The sequence below is a fragment of the Lonchura striata genome, chromosome 27 (assembly GCF_046129695.1).
Source record: "Lonchura striata isolate bLonStr1 chromosome 27, bLonStr1.mat, whole genome shotgun sequence".
NCBI classification, from domain to species: Eukaryota; Metazoa; Chordata; class Aves; order Passeriformes; family Estrildidae; genus Lonchura; species Lonchura striata.
The window spans coordinates 4,598,609-4,615,729 of record NC_134629.1 but is presented as its reverse complement, the minus strand read 5'-3'; the positions used below and the strand labels follow the sequence as shown (position 1 = coordinate 4,615,729).

The 17,121-nt window shown below is 57.4% G+C and overlaps 2 protein-coding genes across 6 annotated transcripts; one reads left to right on the top strand and one right to left on the bottom strand.

Annotated features, from left to right (window-relative positions):
- Window positions 1–337: 337 nt before the first annotated feature.
- ZNF740 (zinc finger protein 740) lies at window positions 338–5,044 on the bottom strand. Of its 3 annotated transcripts, none has more exons than XM_021543929.2 (8): window positions 4,984–5,044; window positions 4,047–4,327; window positions 2,591–2,722; window positions 1,395–1,481; window positions 1,232–1,291; window positions 977–1,091; window positions 738–856; window positions 338–650 (listed from the first exon to the last, which is right to left on the bottom strand). In XM_021543929.2, exons 2-8 carry the CDS (start codon window positions 4,053–4,055, stop codon window positions 558–560), a joined length of 615 nt encoding a protein of 204 aa, XP_021399604.1. In that variant the 5' UTR covers window positions 4,056–4,327; window positions 4,984–5,044; the 3' UTR covers window positions 338–557. The 3 variants fall into 3 exon arrangements, with proteins under 3 accessions (XP_021399604.1, XP_021399602.1, XP_021399605.1); XM_021543927.2 differs by having other exon boundaries at window positions 4,161–4,327; window positions 4,984–5,038; XM_021543930.2 differs by lacking the exon at window positions 1,232–1,291 and having other exon boundaries at window positions 4,161–4,327; window positions 4,984–5,038.
- A 74-nt stretch (window positions 5,045–5,118) lies between these two features.
- Window positions 5,119–12,787, top strand: CSAD (cysteine sulfinic acid decarboxylase). Of its 3 annotated transcripts, none has more exons than XM_077788606.1 (16): window positions 5,119–5,167; window positions 5,789–6,037; window positions 6,203–6,540; window positions 7,311–7,437; window positions 8,085–8,175; window positions 8,560–8,666; window positions 8,768–8,883; window positions 9,366–9,463; window positions 9,540–9,594; window positions 10,546–10,662; window positions 10,738–10,802; window positions 10,916–10,997; window positions 11,081–11,280; window positions 11,348–11,399; window positions 11,897–11,986; window positions 12,092–12,787. In XM_077788606.1, exons 3-16 carry the CDS (start codon window positions 6,397–6,399, stop codon window positions 12,263–12,265), a joined length of 1,518 nt encoding a protein of 505 aa, XP_077644732.1. In that variant the 5' UTR covers window positions 5,119–5,167; window positions 5,789–6,037; window positions 6,203–6,396; the 3' UTR covers window positions 12,266–12,787. The 3 variants fall into 3 exon arrangements, with proteins under 3 accessions (XP_077644732.1, XP_077644733.1, XP_077644731.1); XM_077788607.1 differs by having other exon boundaries at window positions 5,789–6,049; window positions 9,384–9,463; XM_077788605.1 differs by having other exon boundaries at window positions 5,789–6,049.
- The last annotated feature ends 4,334 nt before the right edge of the window (window positions 12,788–17,121 follow it).

The following is a 17,121-nucleotide window of genomic DNA, read 5'->3' as shown; positions in this document are numbered from 1 at the left end:
CTATGCAGAAGGAGAAATCCTCCAAAATCTGAAGGAGTTCCAGAGGAAATGGGAAGTGCTGCTGAGTGTCCCACAGGATGCTCTGCTCAAGGAGGGGCCCCCAAATTCTTTTTCCTACTTTCCAAAAAACCCAACCCCTCAAGCTGAGGCACCCCCCAACATCTTCAGTTTTCCTCCTTTTCCAGAAGAGAGTGATTGATCCTGTTCCCAGTGGGACCCTCCTACCTGTGCACAGGTATCCCAGATCCACCGGGATTTCAGGCAGTTTGGGGGTTCCCAGTTTTTCCTAGGAGGGGGAGGGGTGGATTCAGGGGTATAATGATGGTGGGGAGGCCACTTGAAGATTCCAGGAGGATTTTTGGGATCATAATCCAAGTTTTTAGGCCAGAGGGCAGGAACGATCTGAGTTTTTTCATGTTGGCAGCGCTCAGGTTCTTCCCCATCCTTACAGGGGTGAGAAATCCAGGTGAGGCAGAGCATGATGATGTGGGGGGGGGGGGTGAAGGAAGAAACACCTCCCTCCCGCACCCCCTGAACTTCCCGGTATTCCCAGATGTTCACAGCAGGAGCTGGGAGTCGGGAGGGGTCTTGGTCTGGCAGCCTTGGCACATGCGCTTGTGTCGAAGCAGCCGGTCCGTGCGGGAGAAGCTCTGCGGGGACGAGGCGGGGTCAGGCGTGGGGGCGGCACTGTGACTCCCACGGGTGCCCGCCCGGAATTCTCCCGGAATACCGAATACCTGCATGCAGCGCTCGCACTGGTAGGGCTTCTCCCCGCTGTGCACGCGCTTGTGCCGCTCCAGGTGGTACTTCTGGATGAAGCGCATGTCGCACATGTCACACTCAAACGGCTTCTCCCCTGGAATTCCGGGCAACAATTAGCGAGGGAGGGAGCGAGGGGCCGAGCTGCTCATTAACGAGGGCTCATTGCGGGTGGAGCAAGGGGGTGGGGGGCTGCTCATTAACGAGGGCTCATTACCGGTGTGGATGAGGATGTGCCGTTTGAGGTGGTAGCTGCTCCGGAAAGCACCAAAACAATGGTCGCAGATGAAGTTCTTGAGCTGGAAGGAGCCGTTTTGCTCAATCACCACCATCTGAAATGGGGAGGATTTGGAGGTTCAGAGCCGGGGGGACCCCCAGCAGCCCCCCAAATCCCCCCCCGGCCGTCCTGCGCCTGCCGGAGTTTGGGAGATTGTCTTCCTCCTCCTTCTCCTCGTGCGGCGCGGCGGCAAACCTGGGATCCTCGGCGGGAGGAGCTCGGGGGTCCCTCGGCGCCGGGAACCCGCTTGCGGCGCTGCCGGGGGGGCGAGGGGGTGTCAGAGGCCCCCAAGACGGCCCCCGACCCCCCCCAGACCCCAAAATCGAGGGGGGACCCTCTGCTGGGGGAGGGGACCTGCCTTTTTCATGGATTTCTTGGGGTTGGAGGCCTCAGGAGCATCATCGTCCTTGCGGGCACGGGGCTTGTCGGGATCCTGGCGGTGGGACTGGGGGGCACAGGAATTGGGATGGGGTTGTAGAGGGGGGGGTTTGGGGGGCACAAATTGGGAGGGGTTGGGAACAGGGCAGGAATTGGGATGGGGGGATTGTGGGACCAAGAATTGGAGGGAGGGGTTTGGGAAGGGGTGATTGGGGGGCAAGAATTGGGATGGGGGGATGGGGGCAGGGATTGAGGGGGTTTGGGAAGGGGGAAGGAAATGGGGGGCAATTGGGAAGGAGAGATTGAGAGGCCAGGAATTGAGAGGGATTAGGAAGGGGGAAGGAATTGGGGGGGAGGGATTGGGAAGGGGGGATTGGGCAAGCAGGCAGGTTGGGGGAACAGGAATTAGGGGGCAGGAATTGGGGGGGGTGGGGATTAGGGAGGGTAAACCAGGGCAGGAAATTGAGGAGGGGGGTTCAGGATGAGCAGGGAATGGGGAGGTTGGAGGATGATGGAATTGAAGTGGAAACAATGGAATTAGAGCAGGAAAATCCAAGGCAAAAAAGAACCAATAAAAGAGGAAAAATCCAAATGAAGGAGGAAAAGTCCAATAAAAGAAAGCAAAGGGCACGTAAAGGAAAGATAATCAAGTAAGGGCCAGAAATGGGAAATTAAAGGACAAAAGCAAAAAAAAGTCAAATGAGAAGTGAGAAACTGAAACTAAAGCAGGAAAACTAGAGGAGGAAAAAATCAAATAAAGGCAGGAAAAAGAAGTGGGAAGGGTCAAACAAAATATAGAAAAGGATGACTAAAGGGAGAAAAACTCAAATTCAAGGAGAAAAAATTCAAATCCAAGGAGGAAGAGGCAAATTAAAGGTGGAAAATGGCAAATCTGGGGCAGAATAGCCCAAATTAAAGCAGGAAAAAAATTAGTTGAAAACACCCAAATACAAGCTAGAAAAAAAGAAATTCAATGTAGAAAAAGCAAATTAAAGGTGGAAACCCCCAATGTAAGTGTGGAAGTACCCAAATTAAAGCAGGAAACCCCCAAATTAAAGGTGGGAGAAGCCAAACTAAAGCCATAAACCCCCAAATTAAAGGGCAAAATCCCCCAGTTAAAGGTGGGATCCCCCAGTGGAAGGTGCCAGATCCCAGCCAGGGCTTCCCACTCCATACCAGGAGGTCAGGGCTGGAGCCCCGTTCCCGGTTCCCGTCCTGTTTCCCGCTGGATTTGGGCATCATCTTCTTGCTGGCAACGGTGGGGACAAGGCAGACGCCCGAGAGCCCCTCGCAGGCCAGGAGACTCGCCTGGAAACAGGGAGGGACCCCCAGGATCAGCCCCACAGCCCAGGAACACCGGGGTGCACCCTGGAGGGGCTGTGGGCCAGCAGCCCCCTGCTCCTGGGCCCTGAGGGGAGGTTCGGGAAGATCTCAAGGGAAATTTGGGATGATCCTGGGGAAACTGGGGATGATGTCAGGGGAAATTTGGGATGATCCCAGAATAATTCTGGGAAGACACCAAAGTGGAACAGAGGGGGGTGAACCCTCTTCTTTCAGCCCAATGAGGGTTTAAGGTCAAATGGAAAAATTCAAGGGAATTGTACAGCAACTTTGGGATAATCCTGTGGAAAAACAGGATAAATCCATTGCAAAATGGGAAGACCCCAAAACTTGGAATGGAGGAGGTTGATCCCCCTTTTTTGAGGCCTGCTGGGACCTAAGAGTTAATGGGAAATTAGGGAATAATCCCAGGAAAAAAAAAAAAAAGGGGAATTATGGGGAAAATTTGGGATAATTCCTGGATAACTCTCTTAGAAGCCCTAAAGAACGAGGGTTTAGAGGGGACTGAAGCCTAAATTTGAGGCCTGACAGGACCTAAAGGCTACTGGGGAAATCTGGGGAATCCTGCAGAAAACTGGGACAATCACAAGGAAAATTCAGAATAAATGTGAGAAAATTTTGGGAGAATACCAGGGAAAACTGGGATAATCCTGGGGTAACTCTGGGAAGACTCCAGGTGAGTTTGGGGTTGGAAAAACTTCTTCCAGCCCAGAGAGGATCTAATGGATAACGAGAAATTTCAAGATAATCCTGGGGAAAATTTGGATTATCCTAGAGAAAACTGGGACAATTCCAGCGGAAACTGGGAGAATTCAGGAATAACTCTGGAAAACCCCTGAAAGTGGGGAGGGGAAAGAGGGGGAGGCAAAGACACCCCCAAACTGTCTACTGAACTACTGACCTGTCTTTATTGGGGCCCTAAAGGCTACCAGGGAAATTTGGGAAGTCCTGGGGAAAACTGGGATAATCAGGGGAAAAATTTGGGGTAATACTGTGTAAAGTTTGGGAAGACTCCACGTGTGGAGGGGCAACTTGAACCTCCTTTTCTGAGGCCTCATCAGCCCTCAGGGCTAAGGGGAAAATCAGGAGAATCTTGAGGAAAACGGGGATAATGCAGTGATAACCCCTGGAGCAGGATGGGGATGGGGAGGCACCCCCCACCCTGGCGCAGGGGGAGGGAAGCTCCAGCTCTCTCCCTTCTTCTTTCCCTTTCCCCATATTTTTGGGGCTGTTGTTCCCCAAAATTCCTGGGCCTGGGGGTGTCACGATGCAGGAGGTGGGGGCTCATTACCTGAGCCATGCTGTGGGAGCCTTTGGCCTTACTTCTCGCCCAGGTAAAGCTCGTTTGGGGTAAGAAAAGGTGGGATCAGTAAATTTTTATGGATTTTTGGGCGGGCTCCAGTACCCGCCACGGCGCCGCCATTCCTTCTCCTCCTCCTCTTCCTCCTCCCGAGGGGGCCACTGGGGCAGGAAGGGGGGGAGGCAGGGCCGGGCTCCCCCCAAAAGCCGGGACCCCCCGAGCTGGGTGGGTGCTGGATCTGCGGGGACGGAGCTGAACCCAGAGGGATTCGCCTGGGGGAACAGTGGGAAAATGGGGTCAGAGGGGGCCAGAGGGGTCAGAGGAGCCCAGAGAGGGTCAAAGGGAAGAACCTCGGGGTGGGGACCAGGGGGGCAACAGCGGCACCCCACGAGTAATGTGGGGAGGTGTCCCAGGACAGGATGGCACTGGGGGGGAAATTCCTGGAACAGGTGTCCCAGGGCAAGGGGGAAAAAGGGGGCCCCAGGGGTGGGTGACTGTGGGGAGGGGGAGGTGGGGGCGATTCTGGGGGCTCCCGAGGGTGTCTGTAACCTGCGGGGGCCGGAGGGGGCGGGGGGTGGCACAGGAGGGACCACCAAGGCGAAGGGTCTGGGGGGGGTCACAGCCCGGGGTGAGCGGGGAGGGCACGGAGGGGACGGGACACACCGGGGAGACCCCAGGGAGCGCGGGGGGAGATCCCGGGGGCAGTGTCCCGGGGAGGGGTCACACCGGGGAAAGGCCTGGGGAGGGGCACGTCGGGAGGGGTCACACCGGGGATCGGGGCCGCCTCTCTTGTTAGGGGCCCGCTCCCCTCCCACCATACCCCGTGGGAGCGGCCCCTGCTGCCGGGCGGGGTCCGGGCGGCCCTGAGGCTGCCGGCGGGTGCCGGGGGGTGTGGCGGGAGTTTCGGGGGGGGGGGGTCGGTCCGTACCTGCCGCGGCCCCTCCGCGCTCCGACCGCCCGAGCCGGGCCCCGCCGCCCCCCCGCCGCCGCCACCCGGAACCGGAAACCCCCGCCCCCGCTTCCGGGGCCGCGGGCCGCCGGGCGGAAGTGAAGCTGTCTTGCGCATGCGCAGAGTGGTGGCGGGACGGCGAGCGCCGCGCCGCCATAGTGGGGTGGGGAAGTTGCCATGGCAACGGCGAGGCCTGCACCCCTCCGAGAGCCCCCGGCCGTCCCTGACCCACCCCCGGGGGAGGGTCCCTCCCCTCGATCCCCCCTGACTCACCGCCATTGGGACCCACTACGGCCTGACCCCACCCCCGAACCCCCCCGTCGCCCCGGGAGCGGGACCGACACCCTCCCGCGGCGGCCCCCTCCGCTGCCCCCACTCGCGACACACCCTTGGGGACCTCTGCTACAACTGCCCTTTGAGCTCCCCCCTCACTCTGACCCCTTCCTTTGAGGTCGCCCCTGTGACCCCATTTGGGGGCCGGTCCGCCCCTCTCCTCTTCCCCCGATTATTGTCCTCCCCACCCCCCAGCAAGCACGGGCCCTCCCCGCGGTATCTCGGAATTGAGGGGGGTACTGGAAATGGGGCACTGGGACTGGGGGATACACTGGGAGTGAAGGGCACTGGGAATGGGTGTGGGGACACAGGGGACAAGGGGGACACCAAACACTGGTGGGGGGACACACTGGGAATAATGGGGGGGACACTAGGGATGGGAGGACATATGAGGTCACCACTCTTCCCACAGATCTGGGGACATAGTCCTAACCCTGCCCCCTGCCCCCAGAACCCTCTAGGGCTCCTTCCTGAGTCCGGGACTTTGCTCCTTGACCCTTGGCGACGTGACCAGAGGAAAATTCCATCCTGGGGAGGGAAGAGGGAGAAGCCGGGAGAGCCTGATCCAGGAGAGCCTGATCCCAGGAAAAGTTTCTCCTGGGAGCACCTAATTCTGGGATCACCTGGTCCCAGGATCACCTAATCCCAGGAGAAGCTGGTCCTGGCAGCACCTGATCCTGGAAAATTCCAGCTGGCAGAGGTGAGAGGAGAGGTGAGTCCAGAGAGCCTGATGCCTGGAAAAACCCATCCTGGGAACACCTAATTTTGCAATCATCTTGTCCCAGAACTACCTCATTCCAGAAGAACATCATTCTGGAATCACTTTATCCCAGGAGAATTTCATCCTGAGAGAGCCTTATTTCAGGAGCACCTCATCCCCGGAAGAAGTTCAGCTTGGGATCACCTTATCCCAGAAGATCCTTGTCCTGGTATCACTTTATCCCAGAATTATCTCCTAGGAGAAGCTCCTCCTGGGATTCCTCATCCTGCCACCTGCTACCAATCCCAGGCCCGGGGTCCCTCCTGGCGCATTTTGGGCTCTCCCTGTGTTCTCCTGCCATGGCTGAGCCCTCTGGGGCTGGGTACAGCATCCCATTGGATGATCCTGGCCTGGACATCGCTGCTGGGGAGGAATTCTTGCAGGAAGTGTTCCAGATCCTGCTGGAGGAGGGCGTGCGGAAGAGCACGGATGTGACACAGAAGGTTGGGGCACTGGAGCACTCGGGAGGGTGGGGGTCCTCAGTCCCATCCCATTCCTGTTTCTAGTCCCATTCTCAATCCCAATCCCTTTGCCATCCCCACAGGTATGTGATTGGAAGGAGCCCCCTTGGAGGGGGTGGGGTCCCCAATCTGTCCCTATTGCCTGTCCTATTCCCAGGCACTCCCTATCCCCGTCTCAATCCCATTCTCATTCCCAGTCATTCCCAGATGTGTGACTGGAAGCAGACATGGAAGGGGGTGGGGGTCACAATATTCCTCTTTTCCCAGTCCTATTCCCATTCTGAAACCCAGTTCCTGTTCCATTCCCAATTGTGTTCCTAATACAAGTCCCACTTCAGTCCTGTTCCACTAGCTAGTCCCATTCCCAATCCTTTTCTCAGTCCCATTTCCTGTCCTGTTCCCATTCCAAGTCCCCTTCCCAATCTTACACTTGGAAAAGGATTGGGAGTGGGACTGGGGTTGGGAGTGAGAGTAAGTCCCAGTTGCAGTCCCATTCTCATTTCCAGTCTTGTTCCCAATCTTGTTTCCATTTCCAGTCCCGTTTGCAATCCCACTTCCAGCCCCATTCTCATTCCCATTCCCCACTCTGTTCACAGTTCCAGTGCCAAGCCCATACCCATTCTGGTTCCTGGTTCCAGCCCCAGTCCCATTCCCAGTCTTGTTTCCATTCCCAGTCCCATTCTCAACGTCATTCCCAGCCCATTCCCTCTGCGGTTCCCAGTCCCTCCCAGTCATTCCCAGCGCATTCCCAGGTGTGTGACTGGAAGGAGCCGCAGGAGCTGCGGGAGCTGCTGGATCTGGAGCTGCGGAACGACGGCGAGGGGCGAGAGCAGCTCCTGCAGCGCTGCCGGGACGTGCTGCGCTTCAGCGTCCGCACTGGTGCGCTCCCAGTACACACCAGTGCACACCAGTACCCATGAGTACAGCCCCAGGGCAGGCTCCTCCTCCGTTTGGCATGGCACCTCCCACATCCTGGTTCGGCCCCAGCGGTTCCCAGTGTGGCCCCTGGTGCCTCCCAGTGTTGAACATTGTGGCCCCTGCCATGTTCCCCTCCATGTCCCCCCAATATTCTGTGTCTCCCTTGACTGCCCCTGTGCCCCCCCATTTCCCTCTGCATCCACTCCCTCACCCCACCATGTACCCCCAATCACCCATGTCCCTCCATGTCCCTTCCGTTCCCTCCCTACCCACCCCTGATCCTTCATGTCCCCTGATCCTCCATGTCCCTCTTGTGTTCTCACGCAATTCCCCTATATCCCCCCCTGCCCTCAGTTTTCCCATTTCCTCCCAAACCCCCATTCTGCTCTCCATGTCCTCCTCCTGTCCCAGTCTCCTTATGACCCCACCATGTCCCCACTGAACCTCCCAAATTCTTCCCTTATCTTCCTGTGTCCCACCTCCCATGTGCCATCCTCAGCCCTCTCATGTTCCCCCCATTTCCCCCATCCCCTCCCCTATGTCTGTCCCCTCCCATGTCCTCCCCTGACCACCCTATGTCCCCCCCCCCCCGCACCGTTTTCCCCCAGGTCACCCCCGGTTCTTCAACCAGCTTTTCTCGGGGCTGGACCACCACGCTCTGGCTGGCCGGTTCCTCACCGAGACCCTCAACACGAGCCCGTGAGCCCCCGACACCCCCAATTGGGGGCTGGTGGGTGGGGGGATCCCCCAACCTGCCATGACCCTTCTCTCTCCCAGATCTACCTTTGAAGAGCCCCTGGTGCTGATGGAGTGGGAGGTGCTGAGGGGAGGATGAAGTTTGGAGGGAGGGTTTTGGGCGTGTTGAGGAGCCCAAATGAGAAAGGACCTGCCAAAACCCTGTTCTGACTCCTCTGATCTAGCCCCCAGTGTTGGTTGTGATGGAGGGGGGGTTCTGCTGGTGGGGGAAGGGTTTTGGGTGCTGAGTGGGGAGGGTTTTGGGGTCCTGAGGCTCCGGGGGAAGGCGTTTGGGGTTCTGATGTTTCAGGGGGAGGGGAACCTGTGACTCCTGCTGGTCTCTTCCAGGTACACATACGAAATGGCCCCAGTGCTGGTGCTGATGGAGGAACAGGTCCTGGCCAAGCTCCGGGAGCTCGTGGGATGGAGCAGCGGTGATGGGATCTTCGCTCCCGGTATCCTGGACCCTTCCTGAGGGTCATCCCTGGCCCCCCTCTCCCCCTGGCAGCCTGTCCATGGTGCCCTGGGGTGAAACAGAGGTCCCTGTCCTGGGCAGGGGGCTCTATATCCAACATGTTGGCCATGAACGTGGCGCGATTCCGGCGTTTCCCGGAGAGCCGGAGCAGAGGGAACTGGGACCTTCCTCGCCTGGGCCTCTTTGCATCCCAAGAGGTGGGAGTGGGGGCTTGAGTTCACCCCAAAACCTGATCCTCAGGGTCATCCCAGTTTGGATCCATGAGGTCACTTCAAAACTAGTCCCTGGTGTCATTCCAAACCTGGTCCTGGCATCACCCCAAAACCTGATCTGTAGGGTCATCCCAATTCTGATCCATGGGGTCATTCCAAACCTTATTCCTGGGGTCACCCAAAACCTGATCCCTGTGGTCATCCCAAGTGTGTCCCCCTGAGATCACACGGAACCTGATCCCCTCAGTCACTCCAAATCTGATTCCTGGGATCTCCACTAAACCTGATCCAGAGGGTCACCTAGAGTCATCTCAAAACCTGATCCTGGTGTCACCCCGAAGCTAATCCTTGGAGATTGCCCTAAACCTGATCCATGGGGTCACCCCAAAACCTAGTCACTGAGGTAACCCTAAGTCTGGTCCCTGAGGTTACCCAAAATCTGGTTCCTGGGGTCTCCACAATCCCAGTCCTGTTTTCCTGCCCAGAGCCATTACTCCATCCTAAAAGGGGCTGCTCTCCTGGGAATTGGCACAGACAATGTTCACCTGGTGCGAACAGACAAGAGGTGGGTGCTGGGAGGTCCCACGGGACCCCAGGTCAGGGGGTTCCTCCATATCTCCATCCTTGTCCCTTTCCCTCAGGGGGAAGATGATCCCTGAAGAGCTGGAGAAGGAGATCCAGAGGGTGAAAGCTGAGGTCAGGACAGGCTGCACCCCCATGTCCCCAAAGCCCCTCAAACTCCCCAATGCCTCCCCGGTATTTCCAATGTTCCCAAAGCTCCCTCAAAGTCCATGTGTCCCACTCTAAGTCCCCAAAGCCTCTCCAGTGTTCCCAAAGCACTTCCCATATCCACAAAACCTTCCATGTCCCCCAATGTCCTCCCAATGTCTCCTCAAATCTCCCCAGTGTTCCCCCAAATAAACTGAATCTCCCCCAATGCCCGCCCACCCCCCAACTGTCCCTTCAACTCTCCAATGCAAGCAATGTCCCCTGTCCTCTCCAGGCCTCCTGTCTCCCCTTAAAGTCAGTCCCCTGTCTGACCCAAAGTCCTCTGTACCTCATTTCCTGCACCCACAATGTCTCCATGTATCCTCCAGCCCCCCAATCTGCCTCCTGAGCCCCCTCAAAGTTCCCCCAAATGCCCACCCAGGGCTCAAAGCCCCTTCTTTTCTGTGCCACTGTCCTGGCCACCTTCAACCCTCTGTGTCCCCCTGCCCCCTATTTCCCAAATCCCTCCAAGCATTCCTTGATCAACCCAAACCCCTGCAGATCCCCTCCAAATTGCCCCCAAAGCTTGCCCAAGTGCTCCTTCAGTACTCAGAGCCCCTTCTTTTCCTGTGCCACCATCCTGGGCACCTTCAACCCTCTGTGTGTCCCTGTCCTCCATCCCCCAAATCCCCCTCAAGGCTCCCCAGGCCCCCCCCAAGCCCCCTCAGATCCTCTGCAAATCCCCTTGAAACCCCCCCAGACTCCCCTCCAACCCCTCCCAGAGCTCCTCCAAGTGCCCCCCACCCAAGATTTTGAGCCCCTTTTTGTCTCTGCCACCGTCCTGGCCACCTTTGACTCCCTGTGCCCCCCTGCCTTCTACCCCCTTCCATGCCCCCTCCACCCCCCAATACCCCCAGACCCCTCCCTAATTCCCACCAGGGCTCAGAGCCCCTCTTCGTGTGTGCCACGAGTGGCACCACTGTCCTGGGTGCCTTCGACCCACTGGACGCCATCGCCGACATCTGTGCCCACCACGGGCTGTGGCTACATGTGGATGTGAGTCTGGGGGGCCCCTGGCTGGGGGGGAACTCAGGGGTCCCCCCGTGTGTGCTGATCCCCCTTTTCCTGCAGGCAGCATGGGGGGGCAGCGCCCTCCTGTCCCCTCAACTCCGTCACCTCCTTGCCGGCATCCACAGGTGTGTTCTTTCCCCTGCTCCCACAAAAGACTCCCACCCCTCCGCCTCTGAGTTTTTGGGGATACCCTTTTCCCCACAGGGCCCCCCCAAACTCTGCTGTTCCTCCTCATCAGAGCTGACTCGGTGACCTGGAACCCCCACAAGCTGTTGATGGTGGGATTGCAGTGCTCGGCATTCCTGCTCCGTGACAGCTCCGTAGGTGCCCCTCATTATGAATTCCTGCCCCTCGATGCCTCCTAGGCCCCCTCATTAATCTTAGTGCTCCCTGCCCCTCCTAGGGGCTCCTGCAGCGCTGCCATGGCGTGGGGGCCTCGTACCTGTTCCAGCGGGACAAGTTCTATGACGTGTCCCTGGACACAGGGGACAAGAGCCCCCAGTGCGGCCGTCGCGCCGATGGCCTCAAGCTCTGGATCCTCTGGAAAGCCGTGGGAAGCCAGGGGCTGGGACAGCGTGTGGAGAGGGCGTTCAGTGCCACTCGGTGAGCCCCGGGACTGGGGGAACACTCCAGCCTCCCAAACTCGGCTTCACCCCTTTGCTCCCCACAGGTATCTGTTGGAGCAGGTGAAGAGGAGGGAGGGATTCCAGCTGGTGATGGAGGTAAGGGTGATGCTGGAATGTGGGATGGGGGATATGGACACCTAAGAGTCCTGGAGGTTGGAATGCCATAGGTTTAAATCATCCTGGAGGTTTAACTCCTGGGGGATTAATCCCAAAGGTTTGAATCTCCAAGGTTTAAATTCCAGAGTTTTCAATCCCAGAGGCTGAAATCTCAGAGGTTTGAATTGTCCCATTTTAAATCATGGAGATTTAAATCCCTTAGGACAAATGAGATGTTTAAATCCCAGAATCTGAGATCCTGGAGTTTGGAATTCCAGAGGTTTAAATTATCCCAGGGGTTGAAATCCCAGAGGTTTAAATTCTGGAATTTTAATCCTGGAAGTTTCCATTTTGGAGGTTTAAATCCTGGAGGATTAAATTCTGGAGGTTCCAATTCCAGACAATTAAATACACATGACTGAATTCCTGGGGGTCTGAATCCCTGTCAAATTCCGGAAATTGGGTGAATGGCCATGATTTCCTTCCTCTTTCTGCAGCCAGAATTTATCAACCTCTGCTTCTGGTTCATCCCACCCAGCCTGCGGGGCCAGGAGAGCTCCCCAGAATTCTGGGACAAACTGGGAAAGGTGAGCCCAGAATTCCAAATTCCCCCACCACCACCAGTCCTCCAAATCCCAAAAAATCACCCAAAAATAAAACCAAAATCCTCCTGAAATCGTGCTTCCCCCTAGGTGGCCCCAGCCATCAAGGAAAAGATGATCCGGAGAGGCTCCATGATGGTGGGATACCAACCCCATGGATCCCACGTCAACTTCTTCCGGCAGATTATCACCAATCCTGCTGTCACCCGCCACGACCTGGACTTCTTCCTGGATGAGATACAGGAATTGGGATGGGATCTGTGAGCACTCCCAAAAACACCTGTGAAAGACCCCAAAACCTTCCCCCCACCCCTGAGGAAGAGGAGCAGAGCCTTGATTTCCTCCTCACATCCCAAAATTGGAAATGACCCCAAAATTCCATGCTTATGGAATAAAAGCGCATTTAATGGTCCTGATCTGATAATAATTTGATATAACCCCACCCTTGAAATGGGGTTTGGGGTGTAGGGGGTCCCTCAATTCCCCTGGAAGCTCCAGAGGAGGTTGTGGATTCTGGGATTAGGATGTAGTGGCCTTGTGACTCTCCTGACATTCCTACGACTTCTTGAAGCTCCAGAGGCTGGAATTTGTATGGAAGAGGATCTGTCAGCACCCAAAAAACTCTTGTGAGACTACCACAAAACCTGCTGCGTCCATCCCTGAGGAAGTGGAGCAGAGCCCAGACTTCCTTCTGGAATCTTTAAATCAGTAGTAAAGATGGATGTTCTCGGCGCTTGATCCCAAAATTCCACATTCATGGAATAAAACAGTATTTAATGGTCCCAATTTTATATTAATTTGCTATCACTCCCCTCCCCCAGAAATGGACTTTAGGGGTTCCTCAATTCTCCTGGAGGCTCTGGAGGAAGTCGAGGATTCCAGGATCGAGCTGGGCGTGCTCAAGGCAGGCTAGGAGCTGGGATGCTGTGGCTTCATGTCGCTCCCGGCGCTGCCATGCCCGCAGCATCTCAAAATTCCACAGGACAGGATTGCTGGGATTTTCCTCCTGGATCTGTTCCAGCCGGCTCCGCTCCAGCCCTAGATGCAGAATTCCCAACTCCTGCCACTCTCTTCCCAATCTTTGGGCAACTTTCATCAAATCCTTCTCCGTCAAACGCCGGGGATTCATGGGTGGAGCTGGAATCCCTCCAGCATCATGTCCTGAAGTGGGGTCCCCCCTCACATTGGGGGTGTCCCCGTTAGGTTCCCACGGAATTTTCTCCGGGATTTGCTCTTCCAGGGGCAGCTGGAAGCGCTGGATGAGGTCAAGGCGTCCGAGCTGCCGCAGGATCCCGGCGGTCACACCCAGGGAATTCCCCGGGAAGCGCTGGAGGAGGATCCGGCACAACTCGGGGCGCGATGCCGGGAGCAGAAGCCCGGCAGGAATTTGCTCTTCCAGCAGGAACTTCAGGTTCTGGAATTGCTCCTCCGGGAGTGCCTGGTGAACCTCCAGCAGCGTCGCCCGCTCGTCCCTTGCCATCGGGGCAGAAAATCCCGCAGGGAAATGGGGGTTACCCCTGGGACACACGGGTTGGGAGAGAGGAGTTACCATGCAGCCCAAAAAGTGGGGGGAAAAGGGGGCCACCCTAGGCCCCAAAAATTCGGGGTGGGGGTGGAAAGGGGTCACCGTGTGCTCCATAAACTGGGGTAGATGGGTCACCACCCACTCAGGGCTTTCCTGGTGCCCTCGGTGTCCCCACCCTGCCCCGGGGCTGAACCCTCCCAGTGTCTCCCTAGAACACCCCACCCTGCCCTGGGCCTAAGACTGCCGAGTATCACCCCAATGCCCCCCCAACCCTGGAGCTGGGTCTCCCCAGTGCCTCCCCATTCTTCCCTGGGCCTGGACCCCCGATGTCACCCCAGTGCCCCCACTCTGTCCTGGCTCCCCCCGATGTCCCTTCCGCTGTTCCCTCCGTGTGGCTAATGTCCTTTGTTCCGAGTGCCCACGATCTCGCGGCGCCCTCGGATTCCCGGATTCCCCCCGTTCCCTCCCTCCAGCCCCCGCTCTCCCCGCTCTCCCCGCGCTCCGTTCCCGCGCTCTCCCCGCTCTCACCGCGCTCCGTTCCCGCGCTCTCCCCGCTCTCCCCGCGCTCCGTTCCCGCGCTCTCCCCGCTCTCCCCGCGCTCCGTTCCCGCGCTCTCCCCGCTCTCCCCGCGCTCCGTTCCCGCGCTCTCCCCGCTCTCCCCGCGCTCCGTTCCCGCGCTCTCCCCGCTCTCACCGCGCTCCGTTCCTGCGCTCTCGGGGAGCGGAGCGGGGTTCGGCACGGGGCGTGGCCTCCGCTCCCGCCACAGCGGCTGCTCCGGCAGCGGCAGCGGGGCTGCTTGGAACGGACCTGGGGCCGTCCGGAGCGGCCTTTGGGGGTTCCAGGGGCGGTTCGGGGCTGCGAGGAGTGAGTCTTCGGCCCAGTGCCCAGACCCGGGTGCCGGAAGTGGCCCCAGTATCTTCCAATAATCCTCGATCCCCCCCAATCCTTCAGTCACTTCCAGTACCCTCAGTGCCCCCAGTCTCTCAGTCCCCCCAGTAACCTCCAATCCCTCAAACCCCCAGTATCCCCCAGTTCCCCAGTGGTCCCGTCAACCCCCAATCCCCTGATACCCCCAGTTCCCCAAGTCCTCCCAATGGTCCAGTCCTCTCAGTATTCTCCAGCCTCTCCATTCCCTCAGTTCCTCTCAGTAACACTGAGTAACCCCTCAGTAGTTCCTGCAATTCCTTCGTCCCTCTGTTATAAATTGTGACACGACAATTTGAAGTGTCTTAATTCAATAAAGCAATTTTATTTAAAATAGCAAGCGAGTAAGGCAGGCAAAGCACAGCGCTGGGCGGCCGGGGAGTCTCCTGCTCCACCAACGGCACGCAAAAATGTTCTGTCCCAACCTTCCTTTTATCCCCCCCCTTCTCCTTGCAGGCGTGACTCTCCAGATGTAGTCTGAGTCTGGTCGTTGTGATAGCTTCTAAGTCTCTTCTTTTGAGATACAGCAAGCAGACCAGATACACACACCCAGGACTCTAATCTCAACCTCCTTATCACCTTGTAAGCAAATAAGCATTTCAAAGACACACCAGTACATTCTTATGCAAACCAAGGTAAGCGAGCATATCACAGTGAACAAATGATCTTCCACTTATCTCACCTCCAGTATCCCCCAACTCACCACAGTCCTCCCCAGCATCCTCCAGTGCCCCCCAGGCCCACTAGTATCCTCCCAATTCCCCAGTTTTCCCCATCCCCCCAATACCCCAGTCCACCCAGTATTCCCCAATCCCCCCAGTAGCCACAGAATCCTCCAATTCCCCATTCTCTCCATTATCCCTGACACCCCAGTATCGCCCAATTTCCCAGTCCCTCCAGAAATCCATTATCCCCCAGTCTCTGCAGTCACCCCAGTATCCCCAAATACCTTGGTAGCCACCATATCCCCGTGCACCTCCCAAACTCCTCAGCATCCCCGAACCACAACCTCCCCAGTGTCCCACCCAGTGTCCCCCGCAATCAGACAGTCCTGAGCACCCCTCCCCGGACTCCCCCAAATCCATCCCACCACCGATGGTGGGAGTGTTTTATTGTTCCTTCCTCTTTATTTTTTGGGGGGTGGACTCCCGCCCGGGGGCGGGTTTAGGTGGGGGGTCGCCCGGGACGGATTGAGGGGATTCGAGACTTCTGTCTCCCCTGCAGCGCGCTGCGGCACTGGTGGCCGCGGGAGCCCTTCCTTCCGCCTCTGCCGATCCCTCTGAGCCCCTCGCCGTGCATCCCCCAACACCGAGAGCGAGCAATTCCCCCTCGCTCCCCTCGTCCTTTTCTTTTTCCGCCTTCCCTGCCCAGAGCCCCCGTGATCACTGCGGTGCGGGGGAAGGGCAAGGGAAAGCGACACCCCCCCCCCAAATATAGGGGTTCCTCCATGGGGGGGGGGGGGGGGGGGCTGTGGGGTGGGACGAGGGCAGTGCCGCCATTTCGCCGTGTGTACGGCCCCCAGCATCGGGAGGAGCACAGAGGACATTGGGGCAGGCAGGATCCCTCCCTTGGGGGCGGCAGCGACCCTCCCTTGGAGTGTCCTCGGGTCACCCCAGCTCTGTCCCTGCCCCCTCTCTCCCCCCCGGCAAGGTCCTTCCGTCTAGGGGACGGTGGCAATGGACGTGGGGGGGTGTCAGCCCCCCGAGACCCCCCTGGCCCCACAGATCCCTGGGAAGCCCCGCTGCTTGAGGGCCCCCCCACGGGTGAGACCTTTCCACCTCCCCCAAAGGAGACCTCTGGCCACTGTAATGAAATAGAAATTTTTGGAATTCACTTAAGTTAACAAAATTAATTAAGCGTTTATATTTTAGTTTGTAGAGTTAATGTGTTGAATTTTAAGCTTTTACTTAAAGGACCTCTGCCATAAGTACAAAAGGGCATAAGAAAATGCAGATTTCTGAAGCTGATTGCACAAAGAACAATGCCTCAGGATGCAAAGAACCCAGATAAGCTTCCCTGTCTCCAGGCCTATCAAGACTGACAGACATACACAGATAAGCGCCGAAGGACCAAAAGCGCACGGGCAGAGAGGAAGAGTTCAAAAGTTCATCCATGAAGAAGACCACGATCTTCAGCCCCAAGAGACCACCAAAGAATCCCTCAGGACCACCACGGCAAACCACACATGCCCAGAAGGGTGTGGACCTATTTGGCATGAGAGGTGAGGACAGGTGGGGCCAGGGGTTGAATATGCATAAAAAGTTGTGCAATGTACTGCATATGGAACACCTTTGTGAATAAAAGTGTGGGTCAGACCAAGGCTCTGCGCACAAGTTTTCAGTTATCTCATTTCTGCTGGGCACTGGCAATACATACCTACTTCATAACCACCCCAGATTGTGGAGTCTATTTATTTATTCTGCATATTGCTTCAGTAAGAAGTTCTGAGGGGGGGCCCTGGAATCGTGGAGGTGGGAGCTTTTTTTGGGGTCCACTAGGGATCTGCAATGGGGGGGGGACCCTGTCCCCATGGTACAGAGAGACCTCAAACCTGAGGGCGCAACCCGGGTCCTGGGGGGTCCCAGGGATGTGGGGAGGTTGTGGTCCCATGCTGTGGAGCCACCCTGATCCTAGAGTATGGAGTTGACCCCATCCCAGGGTAGGGGAATCC